This window comes from Plasmodium malariae (genome assembly GCF_900090045.1).
Source record: "Plasmodium malariae genome assembly, chromosome: 3".
Taxonomy (NCBI): Eukaryota; Apicomplexa; class Aconoidasida; order Haemosporida; family Plasmodiidae; genus Plasmodium; species Plasmodium malariae.
This window is the reverse complement of record NC_041777.1, coordinates 538392-565327: the sequence shown is the minus strand read 5'-3', so window position 1 is coordinate 565327 and position 26936 is coordinate 538392. Positions and strand designations below refer to the sequence as shown.

The 26936-nt window shown below is 29.3% G+C and overlaps 5 protein-coding genes across 5 annotated transcripts; 2 read left to right on the top strand and 3 right to left on the bottom strand.

The window, feature by feature from the left end:
* Positions 1–154: 154 nt before the first annotated feature.
* On the bottom strand, positions 155–4426 carry PmUG01_03021000 (conserved Plasmodium protein, unknown function; the record flags this gene model as incomplete). Its single annotated transcript, XM_029008839.1, has 1 exon — positions 155–4426. The coding sequence occupies one exon, from the start codon at positions 4424–4426 to the stop codon at positions 155–157; it is 4272 nt and encodes a 1423-aa protein (XP_028859426.1).
* Positions 4427–7999: 3573 nt separating this feature from the next.
* On the top strand, positions 8000–10906 carry PmUG01_03020900 (conserved Plasmodium protein, unknown function; the record flags this gene model as incomplete). The annotated part of the gene is made up of 1 exon (XM_029008838.1): positions 8000–10906. One exon carries the CDS (start codon positions 8000–8002, stop codon positions 10904–10906), a length of 2907 nt encoding a protein of 968 aa, XP_028859425.1.
* Positions 10907–12348: 1442 nt separating this feature from the next.
* PmUG01_03020800 (conserved Plasmodium protein, unknown function) lies at positions 12349–16470 on the bottom strand (the record flags this gene model as incomplete). Its single annotated transcript, XM_029008837.1, has 1 exon — positions 12349–16470. One exon carries the CDS (start codon positions 16468–16470, stop codon positions 12349–12351), a length of 4122 nt encoding a protein of 1373 aa, XP_028859424.1.
* Positions 16471–19723: 3253 nt separating this feature from the next.
* RbgA (ribosome biogenesis GTPase A, putative) lies at positions 19724–22024 on the top strand (the record flags this gene model as incomplete). The annotated part of the gene is made up of 1 exon (XM_029008836.1): positions 19724–22024. The coding sequence occupies one exon, from the start codon at positions 19724–19726 to the stop codon at positions 22022–22024; it is 2301 nt and encodes a 766-aa protein (XP_028859423.1).
* Positions 22025–23318: 1294 nt separating this feature from the next.
* Positions 23319–24680, bottom strand: PmUG01_03020600 (conserved Plasmodium protein, unknown function; the record flags this gene model as incomplete). Its single annotated transcript, XM_029008835.1, has 2 exons — positions 23319–24187; positions 24629–24680. The coding sequence occupies 2 exons, from the start codon at positions 24678–24680 to the stop codon at positions 23319–23321; spliced, it is 921 nt and encodes a 306-aa protein (XP_028859422.1).
* Between the last annotated feature and the right edge of the window lie 2256 nt (positions 24681–26936).

Here is a 26936-nt window from a genome sequence, read left to right as displayed (position 1 = left end):
GTATAGGTATATGCCCGTATGTTTAGGTATATGCCCGTATGTATAGGTATATGCCCGTATGTTTAGGTATATGCCCGTATGTATAGGTATATGCCCGTATGTATAGGCATATGCCCGTATGTATGCATGAGCGTAGGGCTTTTTTGCTAATGTTCTAAGTATTTACGCTATGGAGGTTACGACCACTGCAATTTATAGGGTTAAAGCTAAGGTTATGGTTAAACATGATATTGTTATGATTCTGAATTTTTGTTGAATAGTTAGGATTCATTTTGGCAATTTCATTATGCATGTTGTGAGTATTCGAATTCAAAAACGTTCTGTACAGTATGGAATTTCTTTGTAGGTTATCTGCAGCACGTCTTATATCACAGTGGCTGTTCATACAGGTGTTGCCATTGCTAGAGGTGTCAATGCTAGTAGTGCATATGTCCAAGGAAGTATGCAGGGAAGGGTTTGTGGACGTACCGCATCTCATAATTGTAGCTGTATCTCTGGAATTACCAGTGTCATACATAAAGCCTGAACTGTAACTCGCGTTACTCTGCTTACTCTTCAATCCGTTTAACGCTTCACGGAAGAAGCTGTTTCTGTATGGACAGGTATTATTAGCATTACTGTTACTAGTAGTGTTATGAGTACTGCTATCAGTAATGTTATCATTATTGTTATCATTATTGTTATCATTATTGTTATCATTATTGTTATCATTATTGTTATCATTATTGTTATCATTATTGTTATCATTATTGTTATCATTATTGTTATCATTACTGTTATCATTACTGTTATCATTACTGTTATCATTACTGTTATCATTATTGCTACCATTAATTATATATTTGCTGGCATTACTGCTGATGTTATTGTATAGAATATCTCTTCTTTGTTCAATTTTATAATTAGGATTAGAATTTCTAGAAAAATTCATGAACGCATTTCTGTCTATCATAGAAGCATTAGCTAGATGCCTAGAATTTAAGTCATACGAGTTTATATTATAAACTAAATTGTTTAAATTATGGATTGATGGATTGTTTGTATTGTATGAGGGGTTACATCTATTGCTATAATTAACGTTGCTACTGAAATTATTTCCATCATAGAAAAATGCTGACTGGTCAGAGCTTTCCTTCTTCTCCTTAGCATTCAGATAAGAATCCCTATGGTACTGGTAAATATTATTACTATCATTATGTTCGAAGCGGTAAGAATTATTACTGTCATTGCATCCGAAGTGGCGTACGTTATTGCTATCACTGTCTAGGAAACGATGAACGTTGTTACTATCGTTGTATCTGAAGCAGTGTACATTATTACTGTCATTACATCGGTAAACGTTACTACCATTGAGGGACTCGTCCCCTTTATTATCACGACTAGAAGCAGCATCAGTGTACTTACTAAAATTCTGATTAATGTTTTCCTCCAGTTTTTTATAAAATAATGAAGAACATTCATTTTTCTCATCAGTCAAAAGAAAATGCAAGAACTGACCACTAAAAGGCTTATAAGATGAACTCTTAGGATTTAGTAAATTTTTTTTTATGTTATGAATGCATATATTTGCTTCTTCCATTAACCTGTCCGGTACTGAATTATATTTAATAAGTTCAAACAACGCAAATAACTTAGCATTTTCATAACCATATACTGACACAGAAAATTGCTTGCTTTTTTTAGTAAAATTGTTTTTGTTATCTTTATTATTTTCACTATAATCATCCTTCATGCTATTGTTGTACTGTGAATGGAAGCCCACTTCTTTTTCTCTGTTCAAATTGGGGGTAATACAATTTTGGGTATCTACGTTAATTCCTTCTGCGCCATTTTTTCGGACAAGCCATTCCGCCCTCCAACATTCCTTACCCCTCACAATGACTTTGTATATTCTTCCTGGAATTTTCTTCTTTTTCTTTTTCATTGCTTTTTCTTTCTCTTCCTTTTTAACGTTTTTCTTTAATGCCCTTTCATTGGATCTGTTAGCCCTGTCTGCTTCATCTTCTGTGTTTTCTTTTTTCTCTTCCTTAACTTTTGCGGCTTTGCATTTTTTGACCATTTCGAGCTTTATTTTTCTCTTGTACTTTTTCCTTCCTCTCTGAGGGAAATTTCCACTTGAATCCCCCTGTGTGTTTGAGTTGTTAGCATTCGCATTTCCATAGTACTCGTCATCGTTTGGTAAGAAATGATTCACGTGTTTATCACTGTTACTGTGGGAATCACTATGATGTCCATTAATACATCCACTTTGATCGCCACTATAATATCCACTATGATATCCATTATTCCCACTCTTAGTGTGTGCATCATTAACATTACATAAGTTTAGTAACATAAGCTCATTCCTATTACCCGTCTTATTCAAATAAGAAACAATCTTAATCGGTTTATCGTCATTGCTATATCCACTATTCGTATTGTTAACTCCACCTTGGCAAACACTGTTAGTTAACACATCTTCAGGTGTGTATGTGTGTCCGTGCACTTTTACATCTTTTAAAGCTTGTATTTTATGTACACATGTTTTTCTGAATTCAGTTTTTATACCCTTTCCGTTGTTGGTATCATCTGTACAATGCATGCATAAGTCTTTCTCTTCAAAATTTAACTGCTTGTCATTCTTTTCGAGATTTAACTTATCGTTTTTCTCCCCAAAATTTATAATTTGAGATCTCTCTTTTCCCATGTCTATGGTATATTCCTTTTTCACTGCTATGCGGTGGTTCCTCTCTTTTGATAGATCCTCCTCAGTAGCATACTCTTGAAAATTTTCTTCCTTATTACTTTTCGAAAGGAAGTTAGGTCTCTCCTGATTTACATCGTTTCTTAGAAAGCTACTATTTTTTGATGTATTATACCCTTTTTTGGCTTCAAACAAATTGAGCTCATTTATTAATTTATTATTATGTGTAATGTCCTGCCAACTTTCATTATTGCTCCTACTATCATTACTGATATTGCTGCCATTGTTATTCAATGTTTCCTTTTCCCTAAATTGATATTCCACCTTATCATTATGATCGCTGTCAATACAAGCCCTTGAGGTGATCTCACTTTTGTAAAAATTGTTAATATATTCATTACTATGATTGTTTTCGTTAGATGTTCCATAGTTCTTACAGCTTAAGTTATACAAGTCTTCACTTAGAGTATTCCTTTCACAGCATTTTTCATCTTTTTGTATCATTTCACTTTTGATACGATTGGAATAGCATTTGTCACTTAAGCAGCTGACTGTTTCGAGACTGCTTATTTGGCGTGTCTCGTTTTTATCTATATTACTGTAGGAAGAGAAAGACGTGGTAGCAGCCGTAGCAGTAGTAGTAGCCGTAGCAGTAGCAGTAGCCGTATCAGTAGTAGTAGCCGTAGCAGTAGTAGTAGTAGTAGCAGTAGTAGTAGTAGCAGCTGTTGTTGTTGTAGAATTGCTACAGTGGGTTTCATCATGTTCTGTTATATCATTCTGAGGGTTTAAAATCATTGAAAACGAGTCAACTACATTTTTACTCCCTTGATTATTGTCAGATGGAGCATCCGATGTATTATTAGAATTAAAATTATAACAATTTTCATACGTTGAATTGTTTTTCCCACATTCATTATTACTCAACATAGATAAGTTATCACCCTCTTGATCATTCATATCTATCGTATATTTATTTTGTACCATTATGTCTCTATCTACATTTGTTAAGGGAGAACATAGTTTTTTAATAATGACAAAATTGGATTTGTTTCTACATTCCGGTTGGTCTACTTTTCTATTACTCTTGTCAGCACAGTTATTACTTGTATCCTCATTGTTCGATGTACTGTTACATGGTGGGTTGGGTATATAGTCATCTGATCCGTTCCTCCTTTTTTCCTTATCCTTATCCTTTTCCCTTACATCATTAGCGTTAACTGGAAAGTAGCTAAGTTTTTCATTCGTACTCACTTCTACATTTTCAAAGTTGTTTGTTGATTTGTGGTCTTCTTCAGGCTTACGAGAATGAGGAATAGAACTATTATTATCACTCTCTGCTACGGCTCGAGCTTCACCCAAGTCATGTTTGTTATATATACCACGTGTGCTGCATATATCGATCGTGTTGCATATCCCATGAGAGCTGTTATGATTGTAGTTAGTGTTTTTTCCCTTATCTTCTTCCATTTTACCGTTATCATATTGGACGTCTTTTCCATCGCATTGATAAACCGGATGGACGAAGGAGCGGATAAACTCAGTTTCTCGCTCATTATGATTTTTGAAGACAGTCCCATCAACGACAATGCAGCTGCTACTACTGCTTCCGCTTTTGCTACCGCTGCTTCTTGTGCTGCACACCCTTGTGTTCACTCCACTAATGAGTGATACATTTTCGTTACTTACATATTTGGAACTTCCCCTATGGTCAGCATGCTCATACCCCAACGAGTGTTTATCCATTTCCAGTTTGTGCAATTTTGCAAAAACGACTGTACTGATGCAGTGAAAATGTAGAAATATCTTTACACGGAGGAGGAAGTAACCACGTAGGTTAAAATAGAAAAGATGCAGAAACGAAAATACAAAAAAGAGGAAAAGAAAAAGACTAGGTAAGATTAGGTAAGATTAGGTAGGATTAGGTAGGATTAGGTAGGATTAGGTAGGATTAGGTAAGACAAGTTAAGGAAAGATAAGACAAGACAATATAAGGCACGCCAGGACAAGATAGAACAAGACGGAAAAACAGTAACACGCACAAATATAAAAAAAAAAATTTATTTGAAAATACAATAAGTGTCAAAAACACTGTTCCAAATAGTAGCTTTCAAATAAAACTATTTAGTAAAACAAAGGCGATTAAAAGGATTGTCAAACTTCTTTAAAACGATTGAAAAAAAAGTACTGTCTGATAGGTTAAGAAAACGATATAAATAAACAAGTGATAAAAAAAAATAATTAAATAAAAAAAGAAAGAAAAAAGAAGAAAGAAGAAAAAAAAAAAAAAGACCGTGGTTTTCCCTCTTAATATTGTATACTAAAACTTGTTAAAAGTTTCTGAATTATTGTAAGTTATGTTAATGGACAAATTAGTAGAAACATAGCTGTTACGTATTTAAAGCCGTAGCTTTGCCTCTATCAAAATGATGTAAATTTTACAATCTTGTCCAATATTATGATAAATTTTTATCATGAACAAACGGTTTGATTTTTAAAAAACTAACAAGACAAAAATGCTACGTATGTTTTGTTGTATTGTAAATGATTTAAAAATATTAAAAGTTGTCTGAGCTTGCTCATTTTGTAAACAAGTATTTTATTTACAGCTTTAAAAAAAAAAAAAAAAAAAAAATGCATACTTCCGTATTTTTAATACTTGCATATATAAGGTGTAACGTGAATGTGTACAGGAGGAATGCAACGCACATATGTATACGCATTTTTACATACTCAAGTATATAAGCGAAAATACAAAGACGAGGAATGTTAAACTCAAAAATGGTACATTTTATAGAAGAAAAAGTGAAATGATTTTTTTTTTTTTTTTTTCCGAGGTGTACTACATATTTCTCTATTTGGTGCAAAAAAAAAAAAAAAAAAAAAAATATATAAGTTAAACTATTATGGGATCCTCGAGGGGGACAAAATGGTATTTTACTGTTTTGCTATTTTGGTATTTTTCTGCTTTGTTATTTTGGCATTTTTCTATTTTGTTGTTTTGCTATTTTGTTGTTTTGCTATTTTTTCGTTATTTTTGCATATATCTCATATACACATATGTGTATGCGCACACATTACGTGTATGTCGTAATAGCAACTACACATATGCCATTTCGGCTACACGCTGTAGTTAAATCCATATCCCTTTTACGGCATCATAAAAAGTGTATAAGTCGTAGTGTATAACCAATATTACACATACTTGACAAAAAGTGTCCACACATTTTTATTTAAAATTTTTCACTGTGATTTATCTTTTTGAAACTAATTTAGTGTAAACGTTTTATTTTATTCCGTAAGAATTTATGGGCATATTATATGTTCCCCTTCACTGACGCTCATTATTATTATTATTATTATTATTATTATTATTATTATTATTTTGTTTTATTTTATTTTATTTTATTTTTTTTTTTTTTTTTTTTTTTTCTGTGTAACATGCTCCACAATATTTATTTGCAAAGATACAAACTTTTTACAGTTTATTTTATATTAAAATATGGCAAAAGTGGGGTTGTACGTTTTAATATTTTCATTATATTTTGAATGATACCAGTTTATGGTCTCACGAGGGGAGAGCTGATAATAAATAATTGTCGTACAACATTATATGAAAAAAAGAAAAACAAACAAAAAGGCAAGCGAACACATATACGTACATACATATGTAAAATCTGAATGTTCTGTACATGCTGCCATTCATCCTCAAGCTAAAAGTTCCATGTGCTCTCAACATTTTTTAAAGGGGCAAGGTGGATCTTCCTTTCCCTGTTTCTTTTTGCATTGGACAAAAACGTAAAAAATGAATAAAAGTAATACTTAACTTTTTGAAGAAGCTATTTTTTATTATATTTTTGTTAATTGTTTGTTTGCTATGTTTTTGCAATGTTTTTCCCTTTTTTTTTTTATTTTTTCTTCTGTTCTTTGCCTCCTTCAGTTGCATTAACAATAACTGCAACAGCATGCGGCAAGTACGAAAAAAAAAAAATTGCACAGAATGCTTGAAGTTCGCGCAAGTTTTAATTCCAAAGTTAGGCCATTAAAGGTTAAGTGAACAAGGAAGAGAAGTAAAGTTTTAGCCAAACACTGACAAATGCACATGTTTACATAAACATGTACATATAATACATGTCAATATAATACATGTCCATATATGTAAGCACTCTATTTTTCCGATTTGATTAGCATTCTTACCTTTCCTTACTGGTAATTCTGCTCATAGTTCTTACATCATTTCATTCGTATATTTTTATTCTTCATTTCAACGACAAGCACATTGATAGCCGCATTTCGACAATTTGGGAAACTGAAAATAAATACTAATGAGGAAAAAAAAAAAACAAAAAAAAAAAAAAAAAAAAAAAAAAGAAAAAACAAAAAACAAAAAACAAAAAAGAAAGCAAAACAAACCTCATAATTATTGTACCCTTTTTAACATATGTTATTTAAAAAGAAGTTATAAACATTTGCTATGTCATGATGAACATGTTCCTACAAGTACGTACATATATTTATATACGTACATACGTTTGTATATGTACATATATATGTTTCCGTACGTATATAAAAATATTCTACGTATACACATAATACATACATGAGTACGTTAATACACACGTGCCTGCGTAAGCCAGTAGAAAACAGAAGAAACAAATTCTTCATTTGCCAAAATTGTTTTCGTTTTAAATTTTAAATGTTTATTTAATCATGTAGAAAGGAAAAAAAAAAAGAAAAAAAAAAAAAAAAAAAAAAAAGAAATTATGGAAATAGCAATTCTTTCTCCGTTTTAAAAGATAATAATGGGTATATTTTAATTCGCGACAAGCTCATCACATATATATATATATATATATATATATATATATTATATATGTATGTTGCTGCACTTATGTTTTTATGTGTAGTTTTTTTTTAAAATTATAGCACTTTGTTTTATTTTTACCAGATTTACGGTATGTAATGTATGTGCTACTGTATACATAGCATTCCATTTTGTACGATTATTATTATTATTATTATTATTATTATTTTTTTTTTTTTTTTTTTTTTTTTTTCTGTTTGTGCTCATGATTAGCTTTTTGTAGCAATTCTCATATTTGTGCGTACATTTGCATATATGTAGACATACATACATAAGGACAAAGATACATTCATATATATAAATAAATAAATAAATATATATATATATATATATATATATATATATATATATATGTATTTACGTATGTATGTATGATCAAGTGTACGTATGCGCTTTGTACGAATGTGACCTTGATCCCCTTCTTTGGCTAGTCGTTGTCCAATTTTGATGTCAGAATGAAAAGTAACAACGAAACACAAGACAAAAGTAAAGATGAAGAAATTTTGAAATTGAGAAAACTGGCTGCACTTTTTAAGAATGAGTGTAAAAAGCTTAAAGAAGAAAACGATCTTTTGAAGAGAAACATAACTGTAAATAAACAAGAATGCGACAGTGATGACAAGAACAACAATAAGGAGAGTAGTAGTATCGAAGGAGAAGATATTTCAAGAAAATTAAAACAAGAATTTGGTAAAAGGATGGTAATTGAAAAAAACTACAAAAAGTTGAAGGAGTTCACATTCGTTCTAGAAGAAAAACTAGTAAATTTAAAAAAAGAGAACAAGGACAAGTGCAAAAACTTGGAGGAAAAACTAAACGAATGTTATAAAAATTTAAATATGTGTAAATATGAAAATGAAAATTTAAAAGAAAAAATAAAAGAAAAGGATGTAACAGTAGATAAGCTAAATAATAAAATTGACGAATTTCGTATATATTTAAAAGGAGAAAAAAGTATAATAAATAATAATCTGTTAGATAATATAACGGATGATGAAGTATTAAAATATAAATTAGAAATAAAAAAATTAAAAGAAAATATAGAAATTTTAAAAAAAAATGATGAAATAACATCCAAGGAAAGACAACAGTATAAAAGCATGATTGTTTTATGTTCTCAGTATAAAGAGAAATGTAAAAAAATTCCATTATTAGAAAGCAAAATTGATATATTGGAAAGCAAAATAAAAGAATTAGAAATATTCAAATATAGAGATAAAGAAAGATTCGAAAATATTAAAGAACTGAAAAACAGTATTTTAAATCATCAAATAGAGAATAATAAACTAACAGAGCAACTAAACGAATGGATGAAGTTTTCCAAATTGTATATAAATGATAAAGCCATAAATATTGAGAATTTAAAAAAAAGCTTGAATGATATATATAATAAGTACAATCAAGTTAATTTTACAAAGACAGACTTAGAAGTGAAATACAAAAAGTTGTCAATTGATATAGAAATAGAAAAACAAAATAGTGAGGATAAGAATTTAGAGCTAAGAATTTTGAAAAACAAAATTAGGTTTTTAGAAAAAAAGTATGAATTGCTTAAAAGAGATTATTTGTACGAGTTGAACAAGGCAAAGGGTGTCCATGATAGGGGCAAGGGTAACAGTAACACGGTCCAACGAAACCAGGGAAAGGCAGAAAAACAAGGGGAGGGTTTGAATAGGGAGGCGTGTTCTGAGTCCGAAATGCAGCTTCAAAGAGGTGGTAATGAAAAAGACGATGGAGGTGATGATAGTAATACTGCTTGTGCTGATGGTGATGAAGACGCTGATGCTAATGCGAAGGAAGCGGGGAGTAAAAATTTTGAGAGTTCAAAATTTGGGAGTACAACATTTGATAGTATAAAATTAGAGGGCGCAAATTTTGAGAAGCTTCTGACAGACTACAAAACCAAATACGACATGATAAAAAAAGACAATCAAGAGAAGGAAAAATTAATAGAAGAATTAAATGAAAATATGAAGAAATATAAAAGTGAGTACGAAAGTTTTTATTTAAAACAAAAAAATGCAGAAATGTTTGCAGAAGAATTGCAGTTTCATAAGAAGGAAATAATATATCTTAAAGAAGAAGTAGAGAATTATAAAAACAAAATTGTATATTTAGAAAATGATTTAACACATGTGAAAAACCAATGGCGTGAAGATAATGAGAAAAATGATACTGTCATAAGAGACTTGAAAGAAACAATAAAAAAGGTGCAGTTTGACAATAAAATGAACAATAAGGAGAGTAAAGGTAATAAAGCTCTTTCCACAGACTTATACAATAATAATAATAGTAATAATAGTGTTAGTAGTAATCATAGTCATTATTGTAATAAGGATGATATAAGTGTTCTCTACAGAGATATCGAAAGTTTAAAATCCATGGACGAAATAGAATTAACAAATATGAGAAATGAAATTTTATATTTAAAGTCCAAAATTGAAGTTATTAAAATTTATTATACTAGCCAAATAAAGAGCTATAGAGAAGCATTCCTTTATCTTTTGGGATGGGATGTACAAGTTGAACACAGTAATGAGGAGGTCTTCTTCATTCTGACTTCCTTATTTTCGACGCACGATGGGAAATTTATATTCATAAAAAGCAAATGCGCAAATGAAAAGAGGTCTTACCATCCCCAGAACGAGGGTTATCGGAGTTTGAAAAAAATGAAGGTCGAGCTGGCCGCCGAAACAGACACACATAAATTTGATGATGTAAAGGATGGGGTAGGTGAACAAGTAGAATCCGGGGTAGGTAACAGCATAGAATCAGGGGTAGGTAACAGCATAGAATCCGGGGTAGGTAACAGCATAGAAGCTGGGATAGGTAACAGCATAGAAGCTGGGATAGGTAACAGCATAGAAGCTGGGATAGGTAACAGCATAGAAGCTGGGATAGGTAACAGCATAGAAGCTGGGATAGGTAACAGCATAGAATCCGGGGTAGGTAACAGCATAGAAGCTGGGATAGTTGATAGAGTAGAAGCCGAAGTGGATGACGAATCGGAGGTGCAGAAGGAAAGAGAAAGAAGTGGGGACCAAGACAAGGAGAACTTCTACGATGGACTATTCAACGAGAGAAACGAAATCAACACTAACGCAGTTATAGAAAAGTCAAACCTCCAAAATACGAACATCAACATATCTACAATAATGAAAGGATGCAAATATAATTTACTATTGCACGGGTATTATAGTATTAAGTGGAATGAAAATGTTGAATGGAAAAGATACATAAATAAAATAAATACATACCCAATTCTTTTATCTCTATCATGTATAGAAGAATATAATAATATAAAATGTCAGTATAACAATAATCTGAGCAAAAACCATAAAGGAATGTTGTTCAAAATATAAGAAATTGTCGAGGACTGTGCGTGAGATTTGCGTTTTTCCCTCGTCCGTTACAATTACCGTGGAAGTTTGGGTCTCATTTCGTACCTCTAAAACAAGCAACTTCATTTTTCACCTTTTTGTCTGATCTACCAAAAGTTGGAGTTATAGCCGCCTGTACATGTATTAGTAACATGTACACGCTTGACCGATAAAGAGGTGAGAACAAGGTCTCTTCTCTATACTTCACTTCTACTTCTTTCTTTTTTTTTTTTTTATTTTTACAAAATTAAGTGCTGGAAAGAGTAAAATCGACAAGTATATACAGCGAGAAGGTTCTTTTATTTATGCAATTTTGCAAACGTTACCATTGCTTCGAATGAGCACTGCTATAAGTGGAGGTATCTTGAAGAGTTCGTCATTTAAAATAATTATTCTTATTTTTGTTTTTTCCTTTTTTTATTCTTGTATGCTTATGTATTTATTATTTTTTAACGTTCTTAAGTTTTATAAATATTATCTTAATAATGTAGAAAAATTGTCGTTTATTTATGGATACCTTTATTTATGTGTATTTATCTGTACGTACATTATTCATGTATATTTATTTAAGTGTTTATTTATGTATTTATTTATATTTAATTTTTTTTCTTTTTTCCATCCCCACCATAAAACAAAAATAAAAACAAGCATGCACATATGTGTACATACAGGTGCATATGTGTGTACACATGTGCAAACGAAAATTAAAGCATTTTCCTTCTTTTGTTTGCTCGCGTAATAATTTGCGCACACAGTATTCGTTATGAAATACACACAGAAAAAAAAAAAAAAGAGATAGGTAAAGATAAAAAAAAAAAAAGAGATAGGAAAATATAAAAAAAAAGAAGAGATAGGTAAAGATAAAAAAAAAGAAGAGATAGGAAAATATAAAAAAAAAGAAGAGACAGGTAAAGATAAAAAAAAAGAAGAGATAGGAAAAGATAAAAAAAAAGAAGAGATAGGAAAATATAAAAAAAAAGAAGAGATAGGAAAAGATAAAAAAAAAGAAGAGATAGGAAAAGATAAAAAAAAAGATAAGAATGGATAAAAAACTGTAAGATTGTTTGCGCAGGGATACGAAGAAGGTATGGACTAACGCAGCTAAATAGTTAAACAGATAAAACAAAGTGAGACACACAAATTTATTGTTTACTGTTTAAGATTTAATGGATAGTTCTTTAACTTATAAGAGGACATCCATCGCCTTCTTTTAGTGGAAGAACGATAGAAGGATGGTAGTAATAACTACACACTTGGTGAAAATTATTTTAATATGTAACAAATACTACTAAAAAAAAAAAAGAATGAAAAAATGAAAAAATATTTTATAATCATAAACCATGGACTGTTCATATCTCTTTTTGCGTGATATCTGATATGTGGTCTTATATAATATTCCACATTTGCCTCTTCTGGAGAATGTTTTAAAAATCCTCCAAAAACTCATCGACCCATTCTTCGTTATCCTCTCTTTCCCACTGCAGATTTTTTATTTGGTTTATGGTTTTTCTTTTTTTATGTACTTCTTTATCTATATGGTCGTCTACCTTTTCTAATGCATTGTTCTTTTTTAACAAATGCTCTTCATTTGTGTTTACATGTTTTCTTTTATTTTTCTGATTGTTTGGTGATACATGCATATTACTAATACCTTCATCATCATAATCATCATCCTCCTCGTCTTCTTCATTCAAATTATGTTCACAACTCAAATCTTCAGTTGATATAGTGGATTTGCAATAATTAATACTGTCATCATTATTTAATATTTCATTATGTATGATCTGGTTTGATATTATTATATTTGAATATTTTTTTAAATAATTCAAGCCTTCATTAATTTTTTTAAATATATTATAATATTCATTATTTAGACTTAACTGATCTCCTTTTGTTAAGCAGCTTTTTTCAATATCAAGGATGGTCTGTAAATCTTTACTCTTATAAGTATAATTCTTTAATTTTGCTTTTTCTATTAACAATATTAGTTTTTTCTTTTTTATATTAACTTGCTCCTTTAAAGAAATGCACAGCTCTTTTAAGTAGTTTAACTTTTCCACATTCTCTATTATATTATTTTCGTATTCGAATATCTTTCTTTTTAACACGTCCAACTTGTCGCTCTTTTCAAAGAAGTAATTAAAGTTTTGCATGTATGCACTTTGACCATTTTGGCAATTTTGACCATTCTGCTCGTTCTGCTCGATTTGTCCGTTCTGTTCTATCTGCCCGTTCTGTTCTATCTGCCCGTTCTGTTCTATCTGCCCGTTCTGCTCCATCTGCCCGTTCTGTTCTATCTGCCCGGTCTGCTCCATCTGCCCATTTTCATTACTTATGATACTCTTCTCTTCGTCATGATTCCTTCCAGTGGTAGCATCAACAGATGCGGTAGTTGCTTTGTCCCCATCCAGCTTATTCGGTATGAGGGTATCCGGAATGATCAATGAATCAGAATAAATTAAATACTTATTGAACACATTGAGCAATTTGCTAATTCCATCAAAATCAAAAATCATGCAAAACCAAGGTGTGTTATGTAAGTCTGTTAAAATTTCTGCTCTGTTTTTATTTTCTATTGCTTTAACATCACTTATTAAATTTTCAATATAAACAGACATATTTTGGTATATCTTTCTTTTTAACGGTTCAATAATATATTTCGGATTTATATAAAAGAATACTTTAGTTCTGCACTTTTTCATTTTGTTTAATTTATTTTCATGTTTGTTTTCTTTGTCTCTTTTTTTACTCTCAGCGAACAAATTCAACTTCTTCAGTTCGTATATATTATTACTATTTCTATTGCTACTGCTGTTACTCCATTCCCTTTGCATGTATGGGTTAAAGTTCCCCTCTGTGTTGTTAAGGAGGAGAAGCTCACTATTGTTAACTACGTCATTGCTTCCGCTGTTATTAACATTTCCATTACTGTTGCTCTTCTTTGCCAAAAAGGACAATTCATCATCCCCATTTCTAACCACTGTAATACTGTTCAACATGGAATTCCCAGAAGTTGCCACGTTTTCATTAACAGATATATTATTATTTTCATTATTAAGTTCTTCTAAATTTATGGCATCATTAAAATTTTCGATGTTATTATTTGCTGACCTATTTTTTATAGGTGTACATAATTGTTTTAATAAGTTTTCATAATTATCAGTACTAATATTATTATGGATCATATTATTTTTAAGCACAATACTATCAACATGCCTGTTTTTGTTAATTACAATATCTTTACCTATGTCTGCAATGTTAGATTCGTTTAACTTCAATTCCTTCTCCCCTTTAAACGTACCCAGTCCCTTGTAGCTGTTCATATAATTTATGCCACCCATGTTGTTCAGGTTGTTCAGGTTGTTCAGGTTGTTCAGGTTGTTCAGGTTGTTCATGTTGTTCATGTTGTTCATGCTGTTCATGTTGTTCATGTTGTTCATGCTGTTCATGCTGTTTATGCTGTTCATGTTGTTCATGCCTACTGCTCCACTCATCCCCCCCGGGCCTTCCATTCCAGTGATGTTTTTTTTTAGTAAATTAATGTTGTTGTTAAACAAACTTATACTGTTTATATTTGAAGGAGCTTTATTAAGTATACTATTTTTATTAGTATCGTTTATACTATTGAAATCTTTTATATTTTCCTTATCATTCATAAAATTATAATTATTTACATCTGCCCTTACGTTTAAGTAGTTGCTGTCACTGATCCCTTTTGTCGTTCGAGTCAAATTCAAAAAATTGCTATTCGATTTATTCAAATTGGGTATACTGACCATATTGGTCATGTTTGACATATTTGCTATATTTGTATTATTTGGCAAGTTAGAGAAAGAGGCCAAGTTAATATCACTACTTAAATTATTTACATTGCCTCTACTACTATTCACGCTTGCAAACTGATTCATAATTGAATCCGCCGTGATATTATTATTATTATTATCATTATTATTATTACTGGTATTATTATTACTGGTATTATTATTAGTATTACTATTCATAATGGATGAACTGTTCATAATATTTTTATTAAAAGTAGTGAGGTTTCCTCCTCCCTGAACATGTATGGTGGGAATGTTCATTTTGTTATTGACCGTGTTGTTTAATACATTCTTTAAGACACTGTTACTACCTACAATGTTAGCATTAGGAGCAAGAGAAATGTTATATGCGCTCAGTTTATTGTTCAAATTACCGAACTGGTTGCAGCTGCTGCTATTAATACCACTTCCAGTATGGTTACTATTATTGTTATTACTAGGGTGACTGTTTAAAGTATTCGCAAAAGAATTTAGGGAAATATTATGACTAAGCTGAGTGTTAACAATGCTAGATGCAGTTTCTGTTTCTTTCAGTTTGTTCAAGTTACTGTCAAACAGCTTCAAGCTGGTGCCTTTATTATTACCGCTGCTACTAATGACGTTACCACTGCCGATGTTATTACTACTATTTACAGCATCTTCCATTTTATTGATTAAAGAATTTGTAACCATGAGATCATTGTTAAAATTGCTTCTTGGTACATTCCTTCCAATCAACATCCTGGGATTCATAAAATTGCTTAAATTGTTTTTTATATTATTAAAATTTATACTATTCATATTAGCATTGCTCTGATTGGCATGGTTATACATGCTATTATACATGCTTTCTTTCAAATTGTTGTTAACATGATTACTAACTTCGTAGGTACTACTACTCACATTATTATTACCGAGTGATGCTATATTTCCTGCGTTCAGGTTTATGCTGTACGCATTCAAGCAATCATCTTTAAGATCGGCACTGCAATTGTTAATATTAATTTTGTTATTGTTTATTTTGTTATTGTTGAGAATGGAGCTGTTGATATTGGCGCGGCTGACATTGGCTTGATTGACACTGATACCATTAACTTTACTATGACTAATTTTATCACGCCCCAATTTGTCATCAGTATTAATTTCCTTACTATTTACGTAACTGAACTTTTGATGAGCACCTGTTAACATGTAGTCATTATTCTTCATATTTATATTTCTGCTATTACTGAATGAGTTTATATTCAAGCTGTTAAGGTCTACTTTGTCTAAACTTTTTATATCTCTATATACATTATTATTTAAATTATTGATATCATTCATTTGGTTTGATATTGCATTTTGGCTAAAATTATAAGTGCTATTTAAATTGTTATTACTTAAATTACCATTCATATTATTGTTATTTATAAATGACAAATTATTACTTTGATAAGACGAATTTCCATGCATAGTACTAAAATTTAGTGGTTTTGTTAGTGCATTAACTACATAATCATTTTCATTATTCATATTTTTTAAGGATTGATATGTAGCATTTAAGTGTGAGTTTAAATTTTGTGCATTCAATGTACGCAAATTGCTGTCTTCGTTCATATTTTTCATGGGTGTCACTGACTTAGATATATTCAAATTATACTTGTCTGAACTTGCAAATTTTGTGTTTTCATTCACGTTTGAATAATTTATTTTTTTTTTGTTGAATCCTTTAAAATATAAGCTCTGTGTAAATAAGTTATTTTCCATTTACAAAAAAAAAAAAAAAAAAGAGAATATCTCAAATATGTGTAGTATTTAACATATGTGCAGTATTTAACATATGTGCAGTATTTGTCATATGTGTAGTATTTGTCATATGTGTAGTATTTGTCATATGTGTAGTATTTGTCATATGTGTAGTAAGGAAAAGACTTAGTAGAGGGGTGTAAAAATGCGGGCATTAAATATTAAGCCCTTTAGGTATGCATGGTGTGATGTCTATGATGGTACATAATCATATAATAGCGTTTGAATGTACGTATAACATATGTTTGTGTGCATTTATGTGTTAGCACATGCATACATATGCAATATAACTGTACACAGGCGAAATATAAAAAAATAAAAAATAATAAAAAATAAATAAAATAAAATAAAATAAATGGTGAACGGGTAAACTTGAATTATATTAATTTTGGCGTAATATTTCGCGTTAATTCTTTGCTGTCGCTTTTTGCTGTCACTTTGATTTCACTTTTTTCTTTCGTTTTTCACTGTTGCCTTTCATCCCTTAAAATACACAAAATTATCGAAAGAGTGTAAAATGGAGTAAATACACTTAGCATATTGCTAATTTCTCCTTTTATATTTCAATTTTTTTTTTTTTTTTTTTTTTTTTAATTCTTCAAAACAAATTTTTCGTAGAAAAAAGAAAAAGTAGTATTTTGTTATATCATTATTTCGTTATATCATATTTTGTTATTTCCTTATTTCGTTATTTCCTTATTTCGTTATTTCCTTATTTCGTTATATCATTATTTCGTTATATCATTATTTCGTTATATCGTTATTTCGTTATATCATTATTTCGTTATATCATTATTTCGTTATTTCATTATTTCGTTGTTTTGTATGATTTTTTTTTTTTTTTTTACATACGTATTAAATTTTTGCGTAAACAGTGCAATGTATTATATATATGTATTTATTTCTTATGGCTGAATAATTTTTTTTTTTTTTTTTTTTATTTGCAAAAATGAAAAGGAATACATTTTTCAGTATAACTCATGAATTGTAGTTCTACTGATTTTGTCAAACATACGTAAAAGTATATTTGAGTAAAAAGGGCATAAACGAGAAAGGAAATAAAAACAATGTATGCATAATAAATGCATGTGAACAAAATTTCAATGTCTTTATTTTTTACACAATATAATACGATATACTGTGATGTAATGTTAAATGATGTAATATAAAAAAAAACAAATAATAATTAATAAAATAAAATAATAAATAATAAAATAAAATAATAAATAATAAAATAAAATAAAATAATAAATAATAAAATAATAAATAATAAAATAAAATAATAAATAATAAATAATAAAATAAAGTAATATAGTATAGTGTAGTATAACACAATACAATGCAGTATTAAATAATGGTAGCAAAGGAACATACATATGTAAATGCTTATGTACACTCCGAACAAGTGCACACACAAAATGTCCAAAAACCCGCGCGAAGTAAATTTGAACAGCTGGTAAACTAAATTTCTGTATTTCATATAAAACTGTCTAAGTAAACTAAAGAAAAATACAAAACAAAGAGATAACAACTGTTCGTATAAATTTGTTTGTGTGATGTGTAAAAATGTAGACGAGCATAATGGGTAATTGAAACAATTCCCACTGCTAACTCTGAGAAGGAATGCTAAGGAAAAAAAATCTGTGGTATATTCCTTCCATACGAAATTTTTTATGTAATTATTATTTATATTATTAATAATGTATTCTCCGTTTTTTTATTTTAAAAAGGTTAAGCACTCTTAAATTTTTTTTTTTTTTTTTTTATTGTATAGTGTGTACAGTATTGAACAGTACTATTCCGCATTGAGGCGTATTTTGTACTGCATTGTGCTGAATCGTACTGTCAGATTTATAATTATAGAGAAGGGTAAAAAAAGGGTATTCATTAATTAAACGCATTTTGAGCGTTTCAGAAATGCATTTATAATTGGCAAATATGCGATAGTAAGGAATAAACTTTCTTGTAATAAGCAATAAGAACAAAAAGGGCAAAAACAAAAAGGAAAAAAAAGGGAGAAAAAAAAAAGGAAAACATACCTTTAAGTACTAAGCAATTTTCCCTTCGATAGCAATATATTAAAAGGAACTTACAACAAAAAAAAAAAAAAGAAAAAAAAGTTTTTCATTTTACTGTGCGGAGAGATTGCTTCCATGAAAGGAGTAGATATAAGCAAAATAAGATAATAAAAAAATAAAATGAAATAATAACAGAATAAAATAATAAAATAAAGTAATAAAATAGGAAGCGACATGGAAACAAATAAAATAAATTTCTAATGACTGAAAAAAAAAAATGAAAACAAAACAAAAATCCTAATTCTCGTACAAACTGAAAAATATATCGTCGTCATCGCACATTAAATAAAAATCCTTTTAAAGGCAAAAATGAATATTTCGTTGTAGCTCAAATGAATTAACTTTATCTTTTCTTTTAAAAAAAAAAAAAAAAAAAAAAGAGCAGAATAAAAAGCAAAGCGTAATACTCAAAACATAAAATGTAAATAACAAAACATAAAATGTAAATAACAAAACATAAAATGTAAATAACAAAACATAAAATGTAAATAACAAAACATAAAATGTAAATCGCAAAACATAAAATGTAAATCGCAAAACATAAAACACAAAAAGTAGATCTTTTTAAACACGTATAAAAGGAATAATGCATAAATATGCGAAGAAAGAAGTTTACCCAGGTATCCTGCTTTAGGGAATGTCCTCTCCACTTCTTGCATCAAAGAAAGGGGGCCTTTTAGCGTCGCAAAAAGAGAGGTATATTATGCGTGTGTACATGTGCATATACGTGTATGTGTGCATATGTGCATGTGTGCATGTACGTATGTGTTTAAAGCACACCTCGGTTTATTGCTAAGATTATAGCTTTAAAAAAAAGGGTCCCCTCTTCGTAACTCAAATATTATAGTATCATTTTGTTACATCATTGTGAGACTGTTGAATTTATTTTGAAAGAAACAAGAAAATTATATATAGTCAAACCAAACTGGGGGAAAATCTGTATACTCAGTGAAACTGCATGTAAACAGTGTCCATGTGAAATAGATACATTTCATTTTGGTTAAGGAGATAGCACGTGTGCATGCGTGTGTGTAGGTGTAACGTGGGTGTAACTGTGCGGAAGCATACGTTCACACGAAGCAAAAGGAAACAGCTCTTGTCTAGAGGTTACAATACACAAAAAAGTTATACTAAAAATGCACCTTAAATATTTCCTTCTTCTGATAAGTATAACAAATGCTATGTTGTGTATTCGTCTAAAAACGTACGGCAAAAGTAAAAACATAAAAACGAGTAACACGGGAAGGCATAATTTGATAAGAGGACACATGAAAGGAAAAGGAATATTAAAAAAAAAATTTTTTTTAAGTAAGTCGAATAACTGTCGAAGGACAATTCTTTCCAAATATTATATGAACAGTAAATACAATAATGAAGTAGGAAAAGGGCAAAAGGATATAGTAGATGAAGAAGACATTTCAACCTTTGATGAATATTTCAATAAAAAGGCTGAAGAAAATTATACTAAATTAGAAGCAGAAAAATTAAAAATACTTAAAGAAAATGTTAGTACTTACAAAGAAGAAATTAGAAAAATATTGCGAAAGAGCTATAAAGATGAATATAAAAAACTGATAAAAGAGGAAGAAGAGGATAATAACGTAAGTCAGAAAGTTCATGAAAACCTTAAAATAACTTTTCTCATGAAAGAAAATATTAACAATTTTTTATTTACACAATATAGTTATATGATAAACAAATTGAAAGAGAGGTCTGTCATACTGAAAAGTATGAGAAATTTTTACAAAAAGGGGGATAGCAGCACCGGTGAGGGGCACATCGCCATGGGGGAGGGGAAATCGGAAGAAAGGAGCAGTGGGGATATAGGCGATATTAGAGATGCTGATGGAAATGCGGATGGAGATGCAAATGCTGATAGAGGGGAAGATGCCGATGAAGGGGCAAATGAATACCCTCAATTAGGCAAGCTCATACAGGGAAAAAACAGCAGCAGTTCTAATGGAGATCCACTCATAGAAAATGTAAATTTTTTTAAACCTGAAAAAAATTATGCACAGGCAAGAAAATGCAGCACATTTAGTGAACAAATGTTTGCGAATACGAAAATAGAGAGTGCCAAATTATTACTGGATATAAAAGAGGAAAAGGATAAAATAACAAAAGAAGATCTCATATCAGATGATGAAGAAGAAGGAAAAAAATTATTTTCAAAAAATAATATTTCAGCATTACAATTATTTAAAGAAAATGTAAAAAGTTGTTTACATTATAAAAATGAAAATATCATAACAGGTAATTTAAATGAAGATATATTATGTGGTAGAGTTAAAGTACACTGGTTCCCAAAATTTATGAAACGTGTAATTACAAAAATACCTGAGTATATAAAAATGAGTGATATAATTATAGAAGTAAGGAATGGTATCATTCCTTTTGTATTTGATGATTTGTATGCTCTTAATATGTTCGATATTCATACAAATAAACCAAAGATTATCGTATACACAAATTGTGATAGGTCTTCTCTGAAAGGTAATGAAGAATGGGGGAATTACTACCGACGTAAATTATATTGGTATGATAAGAAGTTTAATAAAAATATTAATAAAGAATATATGATGAATCAAATGAAAAAGAGTGCAGTAATATTTGTAGATGCTAAAAATGGAAAAAAAGAAATTATTGTTTTAAAAAAACTAATTAATAGATTATGTCAACATATAATTGAAAGTAAGAAAAAAAAAGGTTTATACAATTATAAAGTCAAATGCATTTTTTTAGGTTTACCTAATGTAGGTAAATCAGCTTTAATTAATCGTATATTAGAACTTAAAAAAACGAAATCTTATGATCACCCAGGATTAACTACTAATATTAATATGTATGCTACAAAAAAATATGAACTTATAGACACTCCGGGTATTCTATCACAAAATTTATACAAGTTGAGAGAAAAACAATATAATAAAAATAATATGATTTTAGAAAAAATTTATAATTGTAACAATTCAAATGATTATTCAATTGATAATGTAGTTAATATTAAAAATTATAACAGTTACATGCACGTAGAAAATAATATCTATCTTTTAGCTCTATGTAATCATATATCCCCTAAAATGTATGATATATATAATATTGCTGAAGTTTTAATGCAAAATTTGTATAATGCCTATCTATATGATAATGAATATATAGACTTGCAAAAAATTATAAAAAGATACCAAATTAACTTTACAGAATGCGTAAATTGTGAAGGCAAATTTTCTCCTTACCATTTCATTCAAAAGTTAGCAAGAGATAGATTTCACAATGATATAAACCAAGCCTCAATGCGGTTAGTAACTGACTTTAGGAAAAATTATCTTGGCAGGCTTACCCTCAATTATCCCCTCTACTTCAACAGAAGGTCGATAACACTCCGTGTATCCCGGGAGTTCGTGCGCCAGCAGAGTGACAAATATGTAGGCTGGTGAGTGCACATGCTTTGCATGTTAGCGGTTTAGTTAGCAGTTTTGTTGACCGTTTTGTTCTCGGTTTGGTAAGCAGTTTGATTGATGTTTTTTATAGACATCCTAATTGATATTCTGCTATCTGTTTCGATCGTGGTTCTTTCTGCATCCTTTTTATTTCTTTTTCTTTTTCTTTTTAATTCTTTTTCTTTTTCTTTTTATTTCTTTTTCTTTTTATTTCTTTTTCTTTATATTTCTTTTTCTTTATATTTCTTTTTCTTTTTCTTTATATTTCTTTTTCTTTTTCTTTATATTTCTTTTTCTTTTTCTTTATATTTCTTTTTCTTTTTCTTTATTATTTCTTTTTCTTTTTTTTTTCTTCTTTCTTTTTTTTTTTTTTTTTTTTGTTATGCCTTTTCAAATAGTAGCATTTTGTTTTACTTTTCTTTTTTTTGTGTTAATTTGAGAAAAAAAAGTTGTCCTTTTTTATACTTTTAATCATTTTTTTCATGTCCCTCTTTTTTTGCCTTGTTGTTCTCCTTTATCTTTATCATCTTTTACATGATCACATTTACTCATTTACGAGTTCATTCTACACGTTACAGTTTTGAGTATCTTAATTAAAAACAAAACGAAGGAGACGTTTAATAAACACAAACATTTTGCTCAATGATTTATTTTTTCATCCCTCATCTCATACCATCCGGATGATGTTTTTCTTAGTTAACAACATTTTAATTAAAAAAAAGGATTCTGTTCTGATGGTCTCTTTTTTACGCGGGGAGACTCGATACATGGGTTACGTCTTCCACTGCTACTACGCTTCTTCCACTGCTACTACGCTTCTTCCACTGCTATTACGCTTCTTCCACTGCTATTACGCTTCTTACACTGCCGCTACTACTGCTTCTTCTGCTGCTGTTACCTATCAGCAATGCTAAAATTATTTTCGTCAGTTTTTTTTGGCGGCTTAACTCCAGGCCAACTAGATAAGAAAAAAGAAAAAATGAAATAATTACAAAAGCATGTTTATTTTTTTCGTGCAAGATATCCCTAGCTCTTCGATCTTTCTCAGTTAATGCACGCTGACTTCGACAGTTCCGTAAATACATATATATGTATGTGTATATATATGTATGTGTATATATATGTATGTGTATATATATGTATGTGTATATATATGTATGTGTATATATATGTATGTGTATATATATGTATGTGTATATATATGTATATGCATATACATACATATATGTACGTGTGTATGTTTACAAGAATGTGCAGCAGTTCGCCCACAGGCGAGACATTTGTCGAGGACTTACTTCGTTAACTTAAGGCAGTCATTAAATAACTCAATCTCATGAGACACATCGTAGGAGGCACTGTTTTGAACAACGCGCAGATATACTAGTCTATCTTCAATTAATTTTTTTAAATTATGTAAGTAACCTGCTTTTGCTAATTTGTGTCTGTGGTTTTGCATTAAAGCTAAAAATAGTTCTGCTGTAGTTTCCCCATATTGTATACCTGTTTCATCAATATTTTTATTATTAGCTAAACATATAAGTCCTTTCATAATTTCATTTTTAAGAAATAACTCAAAAGTAATTTTATTTTGATGAATTAAATGTTTTAAAAGAAGTGCTGATTTTTCTTGATATTTGTATATATTAGTTTGCATACCATACACTAAGAAACCAATACCTCCATAGTCAATAAATTTATTTTCTGCTTCATCATGATGTCTTATTAAAGCTGAAATAGCTGTAATTAATTTTTTATCAATAACTGTTTTTTGCGACTCCTGCAATTTTATTAATAATTTTTTTAAAGCATTTTTTTTAAATACCGAATCTTGTAATTCTGGATTATTTGATAAAGCTAAAGAAAATATTTGTAATACTGATTCTAAAATATGATTATTATTATTATCTAATAATTTTAATAATGGATCTACTGCTTTAATTTTGTCTAAATTTCTAGCTACTTCAGGATATTCATCCACTAATCTTTCTACAATTTTAGCTGATGCTAATATTATACCTTCATCTTTATTTTCAAAATTTCGAACTGCTTCATTTATTGCTTCGTATGGGTCTTCTATTTGACTTAATGCGTCCTTTATTGCACCTTGCAAAAATTCAATGTCCTCCTTACTTAACCGTTTGTTTGTATCTATCGTACCGTCTGCAATTTTAGGAAAAATAAAATAAAATATAATAAAATAAAAAGGTACGCGTATGTCTATTCAGGGAGCATACATCGAAGCACGTCTATATGTTCATTCGTCAGCACGTGAATATTCATCATTCTACGTAAGTACAACATCGGTACGTACACGTATGAATTGAATACGTTACGTAGATATATTGAGTAGATATATTACATAGATATATTGAGTAGATATATTACATAGATATATTGAGTAGATACATTACATAGATATATTGAGTAGATATATTACATAGATATATTGAGTAGATATATTACATAGATATATTGAGTAGATACCATGTAAACATAATTACTCAACAAACGACAGCATCTCACTTTCACTGTTCAACACATTTATGCTCTTATTTAATTCACAAAAATAGAGAAATGTCCATATACATGATTAAAAATTACCTGCATATTTCGTAGACCACTTGAGTAGCCCCGGCCAGTTTATGTTTACCATATTATACGTTCCCAGTTTTATATATATATATATATATGTACATATATATTTTTTTTTTTTTTTTTTTTTTTTGCTAATTTGAAAGTAGTTTAACTGCACGGGAATGGGAAAATGTTAAGGCAGTGCCACTGGTACGCGTCCATACAAACACAGATATTCACATACAGATATACATATACATACAAATATATTGGCACACACGTACACGCATTAACACTTGCATTAACGAATTTACGTGCATAATTATAAAAGTTCTTCCTTTTAACCAAAACAATATGCATATAATGATCCCTCTTAAGCGAGTTATCCTCTGTAGGTATGATTAATAATAAAAAATAGCGAAATGATTAAAAAAATTCAAATTAATTTTCTAAATTAAAAAAAACAAAAAAAAAAAAAAATTGCGAAAAAAGCAAAAATAGTAAAAAACGCAAAAAAGGTAAAAAAAGTAAAAAATGCAAAAAACGCAAAAAACGTAAAAAAAGTAAAAAATGCAAAAAACGCAAAAAACGTAAAAAAAGTAAAAAATGCAAAAAACGCAAAAAACGCAAAAAACGTAAAAAAAGTAATTAACTCAAAAAAAGGAATAAACGCAAAATTAACTCGTAAAAATATGTGAAAGTGTAATAGGCGAGGAAAATGAAAAAGAAAATATTAAGATGATATTAAATAAGTAGTTTTTTTCCTTTTGGTTGGATATTTCTCACTTTTGCATTATATATACGTACACATATATGTACATATGTATATATGCATATATGTATGTACGTATGCACGTGTGTACGTATGTGCGTATGTGCTTATGTATAACATTTCATCCGTGTTCACTTGTGTAATTTTTGAAAAATAAAAAAAATCATATAACCGGCACATTGATTTAATTAACCATGTGCCAAAATAAAAGTCAATTTAATTTCAAAATTTCTAAGTATCACACGCATCGTGTTTATTTGTAAAAATGGAACTGAACTATTTCAAAATGTAGGTAAAGGTATTAAGCGAATATATGTACTCGCTTCGCACACGCGCGTATTAATATTATGTTTGGCATAATATTTAAAAAAAAAAAAAAAAAAAATATAATTCGAAATGTTAATGGATAAATGTTATGCATAAAACATAAAGGATAGAATATAATAGGTGAAATATAAAAGAGAAAAAAGGAAAAAAAAAAAAAAAAAAAAACATTATTGCAACATAATATGAATAAACTATAACTGGAGAGAAGAAGTTTGACAAAACTGGAAGTTTCTCTTTCCCATTTTTTTTCGTTTTATTTATTTTAAAAAATCAAGCGAAAGATTTAAAATCTTCATGTGAAAAATAAATTACGTTCTTTTAATAAGTGCTTACACGGATTACAAAATAAACTGTAAAGCGTAATATTTAAAAGGATTAATGTATTTGGGGTGTTCATATATAGTATACAAAACTGCGTGAGATGCCATAGGTACATGAAATAAAAAAAAGATAGAGACAGAAGTTAGAGATAAAGATAAGAAAAATAACAGCATGTACACACATTACCAAGTATAACGTTGTTCCTTTAATATATTGGTAAAAGGGCATATAAAAAATGTGTAACATCCTTTGGCTGAATGCTACAATGTCTATGGCGTAACATCGCAGGTAAAAGCACAATTAAGTGATATATAACTAACTATAACTCATAAAACATAATACATAGCACACTTACCATAACACTTAACATATAACGCATAACGCGTAACACATAATAAGCAGAAATGTCTGCACTAATTCAAATGCAACATACCTTTTTCTCAAATTATTCTTGAGTCAGTATTCAATGGGCAAGGTGCAAATTGTTAACTGGTTTACCTAATAAAGGTCATTTTGTGTTTTTTTTTTTTTCATTTTTGTTGTTTTTTTTTCCATTTTTTGTTTTTTTTTTTCATTTTTTGTTTTTTTTTTCATTTTTGTTGTTTTTTTTTTCGTTCTTTGTCTTATGCACACAAAAGAAAAAAAAAAATGTAACGAAAAAAAATAAGCACATGTAAAGGTAGCTTATGAGCTTATAATTTTGTACCCCTTTTTTTTATACGTACAAATATATATCCATCATTTGGGTATTTTTAAAAATTCGTATGCATATGTCTAAAAAGCTGTAAAAAAAAAAAAAAAAATTTATAATTTTAATACAAATTCAAATTAAAACTTTAATTCATATTATAACTTTAATTCATATTATAATTTCAATTCATATTATAACTTCAATTCATATTATAACTTCAATTC